We start from the raw sequence: 17508 nt of genomic DNA on the forward strand, positions 1-17508 counted from the left end.
TCTGATCCTCACAATCCGTAGAAAGGATGGCGTGACAATCCCTTATCCAGCGGGGAGCACGCTCAGCCAGCTTAGCCCAGCCACCCTCCCGGGGCTGTACGCCGCCATGGCTGATTCAGGGCCAGGTGGGTACCCAGGTGAGCCCGCTGCTCCTCCTGCTCTGCCGCGCTGGGCTGCCCCGTCCCCAGCAGGGGCTGGCCTCCGGTGCCGCAGCTTCGTACGCAGGAGATGGTACCTCTGTGCCTCCACTCACCCGCGCCTGCGCTCGGACAGCTGCGGGGCTGGGGCTCACCTCAGGCGGCGGAACGGCCCGCGAGCCCGCCCGCCTCCCGGCCTGCCCGGCCGCCGCGCACGGCACCCTCGCGCCCCCTGCAGCCCTGCCCGCGCGCGCGCGGGGCGGGTCGGGTCACGTGAGGGCGCTCAGCTGACCGCTGGGCGGGCGGCGCGGCGGATGGCGCCGGTGGGCGCAGCGCGGCCCGCGGTTACGGTGAGCGCCGGGGCGGCCGGGCGGGCCCGAGCCGGGTACGGCTGCGGTGCCGGTTTCTCGGCTCACTGCCCTTCTTCCGCAGATGAACGGGGCCCCGCAGGACGCGGCGGAGCCGGCGCCGGTGTGGGAGCGGCCCTGGTCTCTGGAGGAGATCCGTAAGGGCAGTCAGAGCTGGTCCTTGGCTTCGGACGCTGGGGTGAGCGGTGCGACCGGGACCGGGCCTGGGCCTGGGTCTGGAGGGTGAGCGGGCCGCGGCTGCCTCGGCCGCGGCCTCCCCGAGGGCCGGTGCTCCTTGTGCCCCACGAGGCTTGGGGGTGTCGGGCGGGGTGGTGCTGCCGCCCGCCGGCCCGGGGCTCGGCCTGCCTGCCTCGGGACGGGTGCTGTGGGCAGCAGCCGCTGGCGCCCCGCCGGGCGGAACGCGGGGAGGGCAGCCCCAGTCAGGGCCCGCCGGTCAGCGGGCTCTCTCGTCGCTTTGACCCTCCGGTCCGGCGGAGAAAACTAAAAGGAGGAGTTGGCCCGAAAGGAAATGCAGAATGAAGTGGAAACAGAGTAGGATGAGACTTGGTCCTGGGTGTATGGGAGGTGCTTTAGTCTAAACTGTGTTTATTTTGATGCTCAGTTGAAGTGTATGATCAGCTCTGCCTGTGTCATAAACGGTGCCAAAAGCAAGAGGCGTTGGATGCTGACTATTGCTTTCCTCTGTTGTAAACAGCTTCTGCGTTTTCTACAAGAGTTCTCACAGCAAACCATTTCCAGGACTCATGAAATCAAAAAGCAAGTAGACGGATTGATTAGTGAAACAAAAGCCACAGACTGTCGCCTTCATAATGTCTTCAATGACTTTCTTATGTTGTCCAATACACAGTTCATAGAGAATGTGAGTATGTTCTTGTACAGCATCAAGCTTGTACTTCAAACATTGGTAGTGTTCCTTACTTGTAATGTGGAGAAGTGATTTGACTTTTTGGCAAGTCTTATGTTAATTTAGAGATGAAGTGACTTTTAATTGCTTTCTGTTAAATAGAATCCTAATTCCTTCATGAGTGATTCATTATCCAATATTGGTGGATTCCCTTTTGCCTCTTCTGAGATACCATCCTTCCTTCCTAGTTTACATGTGACATGGAGATCAGAGTTTTGTTTTTAGGATAATGAATGAGTTTGGATCTCTGGGATGTCTTGGTATATCTTTAGGAGTATGTTGTGGTTTAGGCTGGCTGGCAACTAAACGCCGCACAGCTGCTCACTCACCCTTGCCCACCCCCAGGGGATGGGGAGGAGAACTAAAGCGGAAAAGTGAAAGAGACCCGTGGGTTGAGATAAGAACAATTTAATGTTACTGCTACTAATATATGAATATATACATGTGTATACTGATAATAATATATACAAACAAGTGATGCACAGTGTAATTGCTCACCACCTGGTGACCAAGGCCTGTCCTGTCCCAGACTAACGATCCCGAAACAGATAAGTCCTGACACCGCAATCCCGGATGAGCGAGAGGCCTGAAAGGAGAGAGAGAGAGAGTACTCTGAGAGTCCGAGAGTGAGAGCCGCTAACAGAGCAAAAGCCCTTCTTTCCGGCCCATCCTCAGTTTTATACCAGGCATGACGCTGCATGATATGGAATGCTCCATTAGTCAATTTGGCCCTCAATCCTAAGTCTAAGTTCAAACCATAAACATAGTTGTGTACCCTTTTTCCCAGCCGTGCTGCCCCACAACCTGTTGTGCTCCTTCACACTGGCAAAAACATGTCAAGCTGAGAAATCCTTGAGGCCTCAGTGCCAACTATAAACATCAGTGTGCTATCAGCGTTCTTCTCATAACAAGTCCCAGTCTAAAACCAAAACACAGAGCTCTTCTAGCTGTTAAAAAGAACTAACTCTGTCCCAGCTGAGACCAGGACAGGGTAGCGTGAACGTGGCATTTGGCTGCACTTGGCTGTCTAAATATGAGGAACATTTTAAGATGCTGTAAATTTGCCTGGTGGTGTTATTTTACACTAAAAGCAGTTGGTGTTAAAGGTGTTTGACTGACTGCAGGTAGTAAATTGTCTGTTACATTTGGTCACGATGAGCATATTTGTTGGTTAATGCTCCCACTTTATGAATATTGCTATTTTAGAAAGAGAAAAGCTAGACTTGAAAGCCTACTACTACATTATATCACTGGGAGCATGTGTATAATTAAGATGTAAAGCTTTAATAGTCTTTCAGATTTATGGAGGATGTTTTAGCACCGTGAGGTTTTTTGAGTATTTTGTTTTGATCAGCATTGTTCTCAGGCTACATGTGTCTCATCTGAAGCCATGATGCTGTTATTGAAAAGATGCTAGCAGAAGATGAGATGATGGAAATCTGGATTTCTGTTGTGGGGTTTTGTGGTGGTGTTTTTTCAGAGCTGCAGTGACTTTTCTGGTCTACCTTTGGTGTTTAGCATAATGATTCTGCTGAGAACAGTTTGTACCAAATGTCTTAAATCTTGGGTACTTGAAGCTGTTTGTTCCCAAATTTAAGTGCAAAGAAATAGGTCCTCATTTCTAGTTTTCAATTTAGTTAATGTGAGAGATCTAGCTCTTCCCAAGGGATGACTGCACCTGTGTTAGAAAGATTTGGATTTAGGTTTGCAGGTTCAAGGGAGACTTTCTATTCCCTAGTGTCTCCTTGTAGCTGATCCTACAAAAGAGTGCTAAAAGAACTTAATGGGAGGGATCATCAGAACAAACTGAAGCCTGAGTGAGGATGTGAACCTTCTCCACAAGTACAGAAGGGTAAACGCTAAAGAAAGCAAGCTACTAAGTGACAGAAAACAAAAGGAAAGTATACAGCCCATAAGTAAACTTAGGTTCGACTTCGAAGGTTTCTAGAATAGCTTTATGTTAGGGAGGGGTAAAACTGCTTTTTTTAACATGTTCAGGTCAACCTGTGAACAGGGTTAAATGGTCAACTTGTTTTCTACTACTGTAGTGATATTTGCAGTTTCGAATTACCTCAGTTGGGTCGAGAGGCTGTCTGATGGTAACTTGAGGATGATGACTTCTGTGCATCAAGGAGGCTATGAAGATGCTTGGCTTCTTCTGTGGCTTCTTTTTTAAATGTGTAATTAGTTACACATTAACAGTGTATTTAGTTTTGTTGATGGTGCCCGTGGCTTAGCCCCTGCAGCTGTATGTTGTTTGTTCTTGAATTAATTTTGCTTGACTTTTTTAGAGAGTATATGATGAAGAAGTGGAAGAGCCTATTCCCAAAGCTGACATTGGAGACAAAACAGAGCAGGTACTTAACTTAAACTGCCTTGAGTGCTGACAGTATGTTTGCAACTGTTGTCTACTTTTTCATTTTCAGACTTATTTTGCAGACATTTACAGCTTACAAAACAGTTTTCTTTTTACTTGAAGTCTCTCTGTTGGATCGTGTATATCATTCAAACACAAAGTTGATAGTAACATTGGAGGCTACTACAGTGTATGGTAATCTGTTAAGGCCTCCCCAGGCTCAATACTGTGTCCAGTAGACAAGACTTAACACGTCAATTTTCAGATGACGATGCATATTTTTTCAGTAAGAGAACTAAGGCCTTGAGTCTTCTTACTGGATTCAGGAGAAGTGAATTGGGGAAGCAGGATCCGACTGCAATTCCTGGTGATAAAACTCAGAGAGCTTTTTATATATCTTACAGTCTAGGTGTATTATACCATAAATGTTCCCTTGGTGAACTGGGAGCACAAATAAGATAGTACTGTGCTGGTGTGGATGTTTAGAACATGTGTTTCTAGGAGCGATAAAGATGAATGAAGTCAGCAACAACGGGTTCTGAAGGTCTTTCTCTTACATATAGTGAAAAGCTTTAATTGTACTAATTTGAAGCTAAAATTTTGCATGTGTGTTGCAGTGACATTAAGTCTTGAGTAAAATGCAATGAGAATGTGTTGTTCCTGTTACTAAGGAAAAGACACGGGAACAGAAAGAAGCTGATCTGATCCCTAAAATCCAAGAAGCAGTGAATTATGGGTTGCAAGTTCTGGACAGTGCATTTGAACAGCTAGACATCAAAGCAGGCAACTCTGACTCAGAAGAGGAAGAAAGTAATGAAAGGGTGGAACTGATACTTGAGCCAAAGGTACAGAGATCTGTTCTTGCTGGGAGCATGGGTTTGTGTTTGGCCTTGTTGGACTTGCTCTTTGCTTCTGTCAAAGCAAGTATCACTGCGTGGTATAAAATTGATGTTCATTACCTAAAAAGAGGATTCGATGACATCTGAAGAAGTGCTCTTTGCTGAGCTATTCCTTGTGTCGCCTGCTTGTCTTGCTTTTTTAGGTACAAACCATGTCTTCGTAGGTGGTTTTTACTCTCCAAATGATTCAGAACCCTAGGTGCAGAATTTAAGATAAGGCTGATGCGCAAGGATATTCTTCTTTTAGATGACACCTAGAAAACAAGTCAGGACTATGCAAATAGAAGTAGCCCCCTTCTTTGACAGCGTTAAAAAGGAATAAGCATCAGCTGGCCCACCCAGTTGCATGTTAACTTGAAACGTGTGTCTGGTGGGACTCTTTTTAAACAGGCTTGTATTTTCCTTGAGTTAAAACAAGGGTGTAAGACGTCTGTCTTTATCAGCAATGTAGAGCTGTTCCTAGATATCAGAATGGCCTGATGTTGTCTCTTTCCAGGATCTCTATATTGACAGGCCTTTACCTTACTTGATTGGCTCTCAGCAGTTTATGGAACAAGATGATGTTGGCCTTGGAGATCTCTCTAGTGAAGGTATGTGCTGGCGTGACCTTTTATTCCTATGTGAGTAACTAGTTCCTAATCTGAGACTTTGGTCTGTTTCATCTCACAGCTTGGGTTATACCACATAGTGTTTTTGCATGCTTAGAGGCATACTGTAATTAGTTGGGGGGAAAAAAATGTGCATCATGCTGTAACAACCACTTTTCTGATATGCAAAGCAATAACTTGTGCTCTATGTATTAGGAATGCAAAGTCCTAAAATTTCAGCAGCCTTCAAAGCTCTTCCAAACCACTCTTTTTGCACCTGGTTTTTAGTTCTCTTCACAAAGCCTTTAAAGTTGCTGTCGATATGTCTGTGTGCAGATGTCATGTCTGATCTTAACTTTTCTGTTTTCATTTAAAATAGAAGGATCAGTAGATAGCGATCGTGGAAGTGTAATTGACAGTGAAGAGAAGGATGAAGAGGTAAGTGACAGAGTACCAGCTACTTTGCACAAGCATTCATAAATCCTTGGTTGTGTGAGGTCATTAGGTACCTTGCTTTTTCCTGTGGGGTCTCAAGATAATATTGCACAATGTCTATTCCCTATGTCGGTTGTGGTAAACTTGCTTTTTGTTATTATTATTACACAGTAGTATTCTCTGCAGCTTATCAGAGGAGCATTAAAGAGGTATTGGCTCTAACTGCTATTAGAGTAGAATACTTCAAACTGAAGTGTTTTATTCCAGTCTAACTTCACTTTGTGAAGCAAATCAGATTCTTGCCAAGGATTGCATTTATGGAGAACAAATCTGTTGTAATTACAGTTACAAAGAATGGGATGGAGACTAACGGAAGCAAGTTTAAAGGTTAAGTAGGTGTCAGTAATGCACCTCCAGGCTTTACCTCATAAATCTGCTGCATTGGAATCTCAATTTCTGATATGTTTTGCCTGCCTAGGCTGGGGTGTCTCTGCTTTGTAACTGTGCTGTGGAAGCACTCCTTTTTTCCTCAGGAATTTGCTTTTGATGCCTTTGCTCAATTAAAGTTGAATTTCTTTTGAGTTACTCAAATGCGCTGTCAGATGGAGCTTACTGTCTTTGCTAAATTAATGGCTTTCTAGTGAGCTCTGTTCATAAAGATGGTCAACAGTGGGGAAACAATTCCATGGTCAGGTCATGGTGAGGAGATTTGAATGTCCAAAAGTAAGCTAGTCCAGAGCTTCTGAGACCTATCTTGATGACTGGACTGAAATAATGTGTGATACTTGTCTTTGGATCCCTTCTGTTCCAGGAATCAGATGATGAATTTGGAAACCCTAGTGAAGATGACCAAAAGACGGTATGGTTAAACACTCTGGTACAACCTGAAAGACTTTCTACTTGAGACACAATGAGGATGCAGGAAAGAGTTGATAAGAGCTCTAGACGATTAACTATTAAAAATTTTGGTTAAGCCTGATTTGTTTAACTTTGTATGGGAAGGTTATCTGGCCAGATGGCACTGTGTTGTGAAATTGAACCTGAATTGGGCTTAAAGACACACTTGCAAGCTGTTATTAGATGCAAAGCATATGTGGGATGGAATTTCCTGATGCGTGTTTTCCTCAGGAATAACTTTGGAGTCATGACAGTTCAAAGAATCTACCCCAGGAAAATGAGGCTCCTGTAGGATTATTTGATCTGTAATTAAAATTCTAAACTTGCTATGCAGGAAGTAAGGAACAGTGCAGTTTGAGTATGACATGAAATCAAAGGTGTGAACAGTATTAAATGTATGAAGAGTATGTCCATTTGGATAATGAATGAAAAGGGTAAAGAAATGTTTAGATTGAAAAATTCAAGTCTGACTTATAGTCAGTGGTAGTAGGAGAAGGAATTTTACTCACGTTTAGATGTGCCACTGCAAAAGACATTTATGCTGAGGATCCTCAATCCGATGGTTTAGTGTCAAAAGAAAAACGTTTCAAAAAGCAACCCTTTTAAAATCTATGTGTTGATAAAACAGTGTTACAAAAGCACTCAGATGTTACTTTAAGCTATATTGACCTTCATAGCATAACTTTTTATGCCTAGATGTATTTTAAGATGAGCAAATATCTGAGTTGTTTGTGATTTAGTTCACTTCTGGGCCCTTGTCCATGCCAGCCCCCAGCTCACAAGTCACTTCATCCTTTTCGTTTGCCATAACTGAAGCCAAGATGTGGGCATATGTTGTCTGTCATTCAGCTGTCCACCTTAGGAATAGCTCAAGATGATAAAATTTTTTATTAGCTGATCACGATGTTCCTGAGTTAAGGCTAAATACTAGCTCTTTAGTGAAGAGAAGTTTGTAAACTAAGGGAAGCAGCACAGCCAAAGATTGTGTACAGTAGCAGTATACTCCTTGTGAGGAGAACCTTAGTGTTCCCAGTTGTGTCTCTGATCTGGAAATGTTTGGTGAGACAGCACAGGGGTGTACTAGAGAATGCAGCAACTTGCTTGGAGCTAGAGGCACTCTTTTCTGACCTGTCGAAAGCTGTTATTATATACCCCAAAATGGCTGAATGTTTCCCTCCTTTCAGGAAATTTACTTTGAACATTTTGTCTAAGTAGATGTAGTTTTGTGCTTGTTTTGTATGCCAACTTAAGGAGAGCACAACAGGGTATTATTGTCTTTTAGAGGACAGCACAGATGAGTGATGAAGAGGATGATGATGGCTGTGATCTCTTTGACTCTGAAAAAGAGGAAGATGAAGATGGAGGCTTAGATGAAAGCACAAGGCCTGTAAGTAATTGTTGCCTCCCTGGAGAAAGAGATTTGACTTCCCCTAACGAAAAATCTGTCCTTACAGGGATTATAATGGTAGCTCTCAGTTACCTGGGATGGGATCCTGTAGAAATCCCGAATGGTGTTTCAACATGTTTTCAGATTTTACCTCTTTAGACTAGGAGACTCCCGCACTCTAAGCTGGCATCAAAGCTGTCTTTGAAGGTCATTAGGAAATTACTTGTTGCATTTGCATGTGGTAAATGCTTCTTGCTTGTTCTGCTCCAAAAATGAGGTGACATTAAAAATTATGTGATCATGAAGGACTAGAAATGGTATAATCTCTTAATTGTTTTCGTAGTAGAAAGCTGCATTGCTTCTTCTGAGGGCTTCAATCAAAGTCTAGACAGGACATTATACAAGTGAGATTGTAGAATACAGTATTAATAATTGCAATTGCATCAAGTTGATAACCAGATTGTATATAAGGCATATGCTTATATTATTATATAATTTGGTTATTTGTCCGTGCTCCTCAGAAAAAGAAGAGGCCAACATCATTTGCAGATGAGCTGGCAGCCCGAATCAAAAGAGAAGTACCAGTCAAACAGGATGAAGAGCGTTCGTGTAAGTTAACTCTTTATCTTTGATAAGCACTTGTGAGATAGTGGGAGACTCGTGAGAGCTAGACAGGAGATTCAGTGTAACAGAAGTTTAACAGATCTATTATTTAAATATATATTGAGTGAAGGCCTAATGAGAGGAATTAAAGACACTATTTTGTGTTCTGAGAAATTTTTTGGCCATAACTTATAGGAATGAACTGGAATTCACTGTTATAGTGGAAAACACAGTGCTTTCAGGTGAGACAGATCGCTCCCCAAGCACATGTATTATTGGAAAGGTTTTCTCTCCAATCTGATTCTCCCTCTGCTTGTAAAACTTCGTTTGACCACATGTTCTTCCCCCTTTTTTAGGTAAGTATATGGAAACCACTGGTCACTGTGAGCTCCACAGCAGAAAACCCCTCAAGCAGTAGATTTATGTTTTCATGAGGTGTAGTTTGTTTGTTTTTTCGTCTTTGTGGCTTAAATATGTTGCATTTTGAGAAACTTTTCCTTGCTACTGTATTCAGTGATATTTCAGTCTAAATAGTGTATTTACTTTTGCCTAGCTTTTAAAGGGAGAGACCTCTCTCAAGTAGTTATTCCTGCAGCAAAGCAGCAGTTGAAAATAGCTGACTGAAATTGAGGTGGCAAGTGTTTGTGAGCCTGCTTTTGACCTGTAATTCTGAGAGCGTGAACAGACAATAACAGCGTGTGTATGTTCTTTTGTGGTTCAAACAATCAAGCCAGGTCTGTGGATATCAGAATGTAAAATGTACCAGCTTACCTTGTTCAGTTACAGAAAAATCTTCTATTCTTTGAAATAATATTGAGATGGTAAGGCCAGAGGGAATAAAGCTCTGGCTTTGTCTTGGGTAGCTGAATCAAGGATAGTATGTCCGGAGCCATTTGAGATGCTTAAAGGTTCTGCGCACTCTATGTGGGTTCTGCACCATCTGGAATGCCGTGTTGTTCTCTGGAGTCTCAGGTGACACTAACCTGTGCGTGGGCAACTGTATTGAACCCACAGTGTCTGACAGAATGATGCTATTACAATTTTTAATTGCCAGTTTTAGAACCTGTACTTCATAGAATTGCTTCAGTGGGCTGATTCATATGAAAACGTGTAGGTTAGCTTGGTTAGATTATTTTTTTCAGGTTCTCTTTTATCATAGATTGATCATAGCCTACAAGTAAAGATGGACTACTTTATTTGTGTTTTGAAATTTTCTTCTTAAAGCCCTGTCACCAGAGACCAAAACAAGGAAAACCCTGAAAGAGAAGAAAGAAGTGAGAGTTCCATCAGATGGTAGGATTTCCTTCTCTCTCTTGTTTTTGAATTGTGGGCTAGAATGTAAGACACTACTTAGGAAATTGCGACATCTGCTCTAGAAACTGAGTGGGATATCAGCGAGCATCCTTCAAGGTGAGTGTGTACATGGATCTTACATGTGCATAGAAAAGCAGGCTAGAAATAGGCCTAGTGAGAGTTCCTCCTTAAACGTGGTCTTGTGAAGCAACCACATACAACCCAATCTGACTACAGCAGCTTCTCTACGTGTGTCATGTTTATGAGAGGGATGGAATGGAATCAAACCAGTTTTTACTTTGGCTGTCTCTTTAATTCCCTTTCCTGAAATTTGGTCAGTTGTACCACAACTCTTGGTTCTTGTGCTTTCCAGATGAAGATGATGACATCTTCAAGCCGCCTAAGTTGACTGATGAAGACTTCACACCCTTTGGGTCCAGGGGTGGCCTCTTCAGTGGTGGAACAGGTCTTTTTGATGATGAAGAGGTGAGAATACTGGAGAGGATAGAAATGAAGTATGCGTGTCCCTCTTTTGAAAACAAAACAAGATCCTGACAAATTCTGACCTCTGGAAGGCAGGGAGAGGAAACAACATTTTGTTGGATGGTAACATTCAAGCATAGTGAAACAGCGTAGCTTTTCAATGGAGAAAGACAACTATACAAGTGAGGTGCTTAAGTTTGCCTTGGCACTAAGCCCTTTCTTCTGCAGTAGTGCTGCTAGAGATCCAAGTGTGGTCCTATCATTACATTAGACAGGTTCGAATTCCAGCAGGACTTACTCAGCACCTACCTCACTTTTATCTGTGGAGATAAACCAGGTGCCATACTATTTGTTTATTTTAAACCAGAAGATTTCTATTTAAATGTATCTGAGAATATTGAATTTTGTCATTCTCTCTTTCTCCCTGGGTGTGAAGAAGTTTGAGAGGAAAGAGAACATGATGTCCTTTCCATTTTATCTTTCACAAACCATATCTGGACAGTGATGCTGTTGGGTTTCTCTGTCTCTGTGCTGTTTAAAGTTCCTTATTGCAATTATATTACATTCTTTTGTCTAGTTATTGTACAATTCCTGGGTTACCTGCAGGAGCAAGAAAAGTTTGCCTTAAGCTTATCCTTGTGCTATGTATCTATAGCTGACTTAATGAAGTAATGGCACAAAGTGTGTTTCTGACCTTATTTTAGCATTGTTTGTGCATGTGAAGGGAGAGAGAAACCCAATGTCAAGGAAGCTTAAGATTTAAGAATCTGACAGTGCAGCTGTGTAAAACAAATTGTCTCTGATTTTATCATGCAGCTGATATTGGTAACAGTCAAGCATAGTTCAGAATAGTAGCCAAACTGTTGCCTTTGTGGGATGTTGTGTTCCTCCTCACAACTAGAATGAAAGTTAGGTGTCCCTTGGAGTTGAGGAGGCTGTTAGACTGAAATTTGGAAGGAGACCTCATGTACAACTGACCTCAAGCTTACCATGCCAATCTGCTAGAATATAGCCAACAAGCACCAGACAGAGACATTGTGTGAAGGGAAGAGGATATTTTTATGCAGTGTTTTCCCCTCAAATGTAGCCTTTATTGAAAAAATATTAACGTGCTTTCTTTTTAAGTGGCAGTCAACAGCTTTTAAAAAAAACTAAATCTGATAGTGTTGACAGCTTTGTGTTGGTGCAAATTCAGATGAAGCTATTATTAGAGCCTCCTGGTTACTTATTGCCAAGTCTACTTTCCTCATCCCGTAGATGCAGGACAGCCAAGCAGATTTGTCTGTGATTGTTGCCTGCCTGCACACACTTGTTCTTGGTTTTCTGTTGCCTAAAGGGTAACTTATCTTCACTTACCTTGTGCAATGGAGGAGGCCTTACTGTACCAGAAGGCAGACACAGTAGGTCAACAGGTAAATATGTGATAACTCACTGACTGACACTCCTGCTGCAGCCCTGCACTCCCCTACTCTTTCCTAAGTATTGCTGCCTTCTTTCCACAAAGCTTTATACAAAGACCATGCATTTTGAGTCTCCAGGGAGGCAACCTCTAATACCCAACTTCCTGTAAGAGTGAGGCTTTCGAGAAATTAAGTGGTTAGTACTTGCAAGATCTGGAGACTTCCTGGAAATATAGGCTGTGATTCTCAGGAGGATCAGCACAGGGCAACTGCAGCCTAGATACAAGGACTTCTGTGGAGTGTCCTACAATGCTTTTGAACTATAGCGTGTATCGCTGCACCATACTGGTCTCTTAGTCTCCTTAGCAACAATATAAATCATTAATCTTAACCCTGCGAAGTTCAGGAGTATTTTTATGCTTGTCCTGATGTGAATTCTTGTTTCAAACCTTGCTGTATAAACTTTAATAGGAAAGCTTAGAAGAGTGTAGTCAGGACCTAAACAGCTGTAGATTAATTAGTGTAAGCCCTTGAAGGTGTGCAAATAAAAGGTTATTCCTTCTCTGCAGGAAACAGACTGATGATCCGTGTATACTAAATTTTAGAAGACAGAAAGCTACTTTTCTGAAAGTATAAACTCAAGGTAATGCTTAAGTACCTAGGTTTAAGTCTATATGTGCAGACATCCTTTTGAGAAGGGAGTGGTGGTTACCTCTTCTGTCTTGGCTTGAAAGTGGATATTTTATGTGGAAAAATCAGCAGGTGTCTTTTGCTACAAAAAACACCCCAAATTTACCATTTCTCCCCCTTTGCATTTTCATCTACAATCAGAGTGATCTTTTTGCTGAAGCACCAAAAGGAGAAGAAGCAAAAGAGAGAGAGGAGCGAGTCCCAGTAAGTGAAGGTAAGAACCAATTGTTGCCTCCTGTAGTCCTGTCTGTGCTGTGATTTGTCATCACTAGCAGCTAGACTGTTGTGTTTCCAAACTAGTGAGTCTGGAGTAGCAACTGTTGGCAAGTTTCTTCTCTTCCCTGGTCTTAGTAGAGAACAGCTGTGTTTTCCTTGAATTTTAAATGTTTGTTCCCTATGATCTCTTACACACACCTACTGTCCTGGAGCTGAAAGGATGTCCTTACTGATGGTGGCAGAGCTCTCCGCATGCACTGGGTTCCTGCTGCTGAAGAGTACTTTGCAGGATCCAGTTGTGGGTTTGAGTGGAGTAAAGGTTTCTTTTTCCAGATTAGTGCATGTCTGAGTTTCCCACTAGCAATGTCTCTAGACCCTTAAGGAGTCTGTACGTGCATTCTGTACTGCAGCAGCTTTTACTGAAGCAGTGCATTTGATGAATTTTCAGATATGGGTTGGGAGGCTAAGCCGTTCTGTTTTGAGTGTGTTGTATTGAAGTGATTTTGTGTGTCAATGTCAACTCTCGTAAATAATGCTATGTGTAAATGTGTATCATGTTTATAAGCTTCAGTTCAGTAGAGTTGTTTTGTGGGGTTTTAATGGAGCAAAAATAGCTAGACTTTAATATATACCTGCAAAAAAAACCCAGAAGCCCAAGAAGAATGTCTAAAGAGTTCTGAGCTGTTGAGGAAAAAAGCATGGAGCTCAGAAAATTTCTCAGATTCCTGTTTCTATGGTAGAGTTCTGAAGGCTTTGACAACATAAAACAAGTGCATCCATTTGTATTGTACTTCCTATGATTTCAGCATCCTTTACAAAGTCCTTAAAGAAAGTTCCTGCAGGTGCAGTATCTCTGTTCCCAGGTATGATTAATTCAATAGCAAATTGCTTCATGCACAAAATGCTCTTTTCTTTAAAACCTACTGAGGAGGTTTTAAAGAAGAAAACTGTTCAAATACGGCACCACTGCATTGCTTCATCATGTGCTTAATGACAAATACAGGTGCTTCTACCATGCTAAGCCTAAACCGCAGCATGCTGTATGATAATCAAGATTCTGTAGGAGCTCTGAAGGTAGATGTCATTGATGGCAGATATTAGCAGCTGTCAGCTTCCAGTGTTGTGCTGTGCACTTTTAATGATGTTACTTTAACTGATGCACAGTGTAAGTCTGCAGTGCATGCGGTTCCACCTTCCTTTTATACTCTGAGAAGGAAATGCGTTTTGATCTTTCAGATTTGATCATATTCCTTTAGGTTAGCAGAACAGATGAAACATCAGGTTCCTCTATTTTTGTGGCACAGATAAATAAGACCAATCTCACTTCCTTGGTTTTGATTAGGAGGATCCACATACATACGGAAGGACCAGATCTGTAACTCAGAGCTAGAAAAAAGAGTTGTACTAATATCTCTGTTCCATATCAGACTTCAAGCTGAGCAATGAAAAGAAATATATGTCACCAGTCTCCTTGAATCAAATGACTTTGATTTCTTTCTCTGTGTAGGGTCTTCATCTGATTGAGTTACCTTAATTTTAAGTTTTGCCCCTTATTAAGAAAGGCCTATTTTAAGACTATGGCTTCTGTTAACTGAGCCCTCAGTCAGCATGATTTTTAGAGTAGGATATATACAAATACAGCCTTTTTATTTCAGGATCAAAGATATACATCAGCAATGGTGATTCTACATAATTGTAAGACTTGGTAGCAAAATTTAAAACAGCAGATTGAGGTTTTCTTTATCCTTGGCTCTTTTTGGAGGTACTTTTGCATAAGCATTGAACTTTCCATCATTTTAGCAGTGTCCTGTTCTAGTTCATCAGGAATTAAGTTGTATGTAGCGTTTATTCAAAGTCTTCAGTTGCTCCCTCTCAGTAACTTGTAGACAGGCTAAAGTCACCAAAGAAAAACCAAGATTGAGGCTCCTTTGCTATTCAGAATCGCTTGATGAACACATTGCTAGTGAACAGTTCGTTTAGGAACTTGAGAATGTTTAATAATTAATCAAACTTTGTGGCTGTATTTCTGTCAATCCTGTGGCACTTTCTGATGGTGCGATACACTTTTTTTTAATAATAAACTGCTGCTGTTCTGGTCAAAATTCATGCAGCTTGCTGACTTTTAACTGAATAGCAGTTGTTCTACTTTCTGCCAGCCCTTCAGTTAAAGTCTTTTCCTCGCACCTCACCCCGTTTCCAAGAATCTATACGTAAGGAACAAGAAGACAGGCTTAGAACCAGGCTGCCTATTTTTATGAAAAGCAGTAAAAGTGTTTGCAGACAATATAGGGACGACTGTGGGACTTCTGGGTCTTCTAGCTTTAACAGAACCTGGCTGCTGTTCCTAGGTGTGATTAGCAGCTTTGAGGAAGAAGTGATTGCAATGAGAGTGAGGGACCATCTGTCTGTGACTTGGCTTTATCAGGAAGTTTCTAGCTAATGCTTTTGATGCAGCATTGATGCAGGAGCACGTTAAAAGCTGCCGTGATGGAAATTCTGCCTGGCTCCACTTACTGTGGCACAAATTCAGCTTTTTGCTAACTCTGGCAATGATCTCTGTGCGGGTTGGTTTTTTTGGTTGTTTCTTTTCTTTCCCCATCTGACCTGCAGGAGGAAGTGATGTGTTTAGTTCCACTGTCAGTGTGGAAAAAGACAAGAAACCTGCAGCACAGTACACAGAGAAAACTCCTAAACAGCCTGGAAAAATTGTTCTGTTTGATGATGATGATGATGACTTCTTTGTGGGAGCAACTAAAAAGCCTCCAGATTCAGGTACCTCTATACATGTGCAGTGGAAGATTAAACATTAAAGGTCATAAAAAATCAAACTGATAGGAACCAATGAGTTACAAAATTCAAACCTGCATCACCGTTACTTCTGCTTAGGTTTTTTTAATTCGGTGGAGGGTTTTTTGTTATTGGCATTTTTTTTTCCTCAGAGTGGTGCGGGACTGGTTTGTTTGTACATGCTGTCCACTGACTTTCCTCTCTTAGGATGCTGCTTCTACTGCTAGGGCAGTATCTAGGCTTGAATCAGGGAAATGGTATAGACTTTATTCACACAGCCATGAGTCCCTGTGCCCAGTGCTCCCTATTGGCAGGCTCTAGCCCTTTAGAGGTGCCAAGCCAGCACAAAACACTGCCCTTAGATGTGCCAGCTGACTCTACCCCAATGCTTGTTGACAGCACTATCTGTCACCAGTGCTCTCAAGTAAGTTGTGCTTCACTTTGAGAGCTTGTCTACCTTTTTCTCTTAAAGACTGCTGATGTTGGTCATCTTTAAAAAGGGAACATAGTATGTTTTGAGACGCTAGTATCTTCTCTTGTTCAGTACTGGCTGTTCTGTTCTCATCATTCCCTGTTTGTTTTGTCTCTTAATGCAGTCAAGTCCACAGCTGACCTGTTTGATGATGATGAAGGTGACTTATTCAAGGAAAAACCTGCTGTTCCTCCTGTGGTTGCTGACACGACTAAAGAAACAGAAAGCCGTAGGGAGACAGTCATGGTAAAAAAGGTAATGGCATATCTTATGGCAAAGTTTTTAGGAAGAAGTTACTATTGCAGCTGAAGTAGCCTTTCCATGTATAACGCTATGAAAGTGCCACATTTGTGAAGCAGAACTGGGTTCTTAGGGTCTTCCATGAACCAAGTGCTTCAGAGGTCCTCAAATGCCTTTTGTCTCTCAAACTTTGGGTTTATCTGAGTTTTTTTTTGTTTGGGCAGTGATTGGAAGAATTTTAAGATAGGATTGAAAGCAGAGCAAAATGAGAAGCCTCTGATAATAAAAAAAATCTTTGTGAAGTTCATGGCTGAAATGAAACCAGCCTGACTTAACAACCTTTGGTGTCACAGTTCTGTGCTGCGGAGACTGCTTTTGCACTTACACCAACTTCTGGTAGCAACTTAACTGGTAACCCATTACTTGTTTATGTTGTGGGAGAGGAAGGTGGATGTCACGGTTCTACCTAAGCATATACAGTACTTCGAGTGTTTAAAAAGCTGATTTTCAAGCTGAATGCTCTGAAGTTGTAGAAAGCTCTAAATGCTGAGGACACATGTACAGAGTTATGAGAGCTTCCTAATGCCTACTCCACTTTCATTTTTAGAGCTGTGTCTTGAGGAAAGTAATGCTCTTTGTTTCTATGGCAGAGATTGTATGTATTCATTTTATATATGTTCGCTGCGCAAGGAGTGTTTGAACATGATGAGCTACAGTGACTCTTCTCCCTTCTGGACTGAGAAGCATACAGTGCTGGGGATGTCTAATACGTATTGCTGTAGGACTTTCTCTGTATTGCTTTATGAGAAGCACCTGAGCACAAGGGCCAAAGGCAACTTCTATTTCTGGTGCAGTGCAAGAGCATCCATGGTCAATGGAGCGGGAATGGTGGTGGGAGGTCATCCAATGCCAATGCCATTGCCCTGATCTCATAGCGCTTGGCTTTTCTGGAGGGGAGTATGAGAACTGATTCAGCAGCACCACTCCTGCTCTGTCAGGAAATGAGGGCTATTTTATACTCCAAGCTTGCTGGCAGTAGTGCTTGAGTCTGGAATAATTCTGAGTTTAATGGCAATATAGCTGGTGGCAGGCTGGAGCTGTGCTGTACTAATGCAGGAAATGATGGCTGACACAACTGACACAAACTGCCCTCTTCCTTTACGAAACAGAGATTGTTAAAAGAAACATATTTTTGTTTAACTCATGAGGGGGCCTGGCATGAGTTGCTGCGTACATTTTTCTGATGAGAAGGATGGTGGTGGGAGGGGAGGCCTATGGTAAGACTTACAAGTCACTTGTGCATAGCTCTGGCTGTGTGTGAGGAACTCGCTCAGCATGCGAGTTTTGGACTTCA

The 17508-nt window shown here is 42.3% G+C and overlaps 1 protein-coding gene across 4 annotated transcripts in view; it reads left to right on the plus strand.

Moving 5' to 3' along the window:
- The first annotated feature begins 451 nt into the window (after nucleotides 1–451).
- WASHC2C (WASH complex subunit 2C) overlaps nucleotides 452–17508 on the plus strand; it is a 38675-nt gene continuing 21618 nt past the window's right edge. For 3 of the 4 annotated variants that reach the window (XM_086616817.1, XM_086616819.1, XM_086616818.1), the window contains exons 1-15: nucleotides 469–487; nucleotides 570–683; nucleotides 1200–1364; nucleotides 3701–3766; nucleotides 4437–4610; nucleotides 5161–5254; nucleotides 5631–5689; nucleotides 6498–6545; nucleotides 7866–7970; nucleotides 8492–8579; nucleotides 9798–9866; nucleotides 10240–10352; nucleotides 12581–12653; nucleotides 15266–15427; nucleotides 16039–16169. In XM_086616817.1, coding sequence (XP_086472943.1) covers nucleotides 570–683; nucleotides 1200–1364; nucleotides 3701–3766; nucleotides 4437–4610; nucleotides 5161–5254; nucleotides 5631–5689; nucleotides 6498–6545; nucleotides 7866–7970; nucleotides 8492–8579; nucleotides 9798–9866; nucleotides 10240–10352; nucleotides 12581–12653; nucleotides 15266–15427; nucleotides 16039–16169 — 1461 coding nt within the window. In that variant the 5' untranslated portion in view covers nucleotides 469–487. Of the gene's footprint in view, nucleotides 488–569; nucleotides 684–1199; nucleotides 1365–3700; nucleotides 3767–4436; nucleotides 4611–5160; nucleotides 5255–5630; nucleotides 5690–6497; nucleotides 6546–7865; nucleotides 7971–8491; nucleotides 8580–9797; nucleotides 9867–10239; nucleotides 10353–12580; nucleotides 12654–13461; nucleotides 13519–15265; nucleotides 15428–16038; nucleotides 16170–17508 lie in introns of all 4 variants that reach the window. The other variant, XM_086616816.1, reaches the window with a different exon arrangement.

The sequence above is a fragment of the Tauraco erythrolophus genome, chromosome 9, assembly GCF_009769465.1.
Source record: "Tauraco erythrolophus isolate bTauEry1 chromosome 9, bTauEry1.pri, whole genome shotgun sequence".
Classification (NCBI taxonomy): domain Eukaryota; kingdom Metazoa; phylum Chordata; class Aves; order Musophagiformes; family Musophagidae; genus Tauraco; species Tauraco erythrolophus.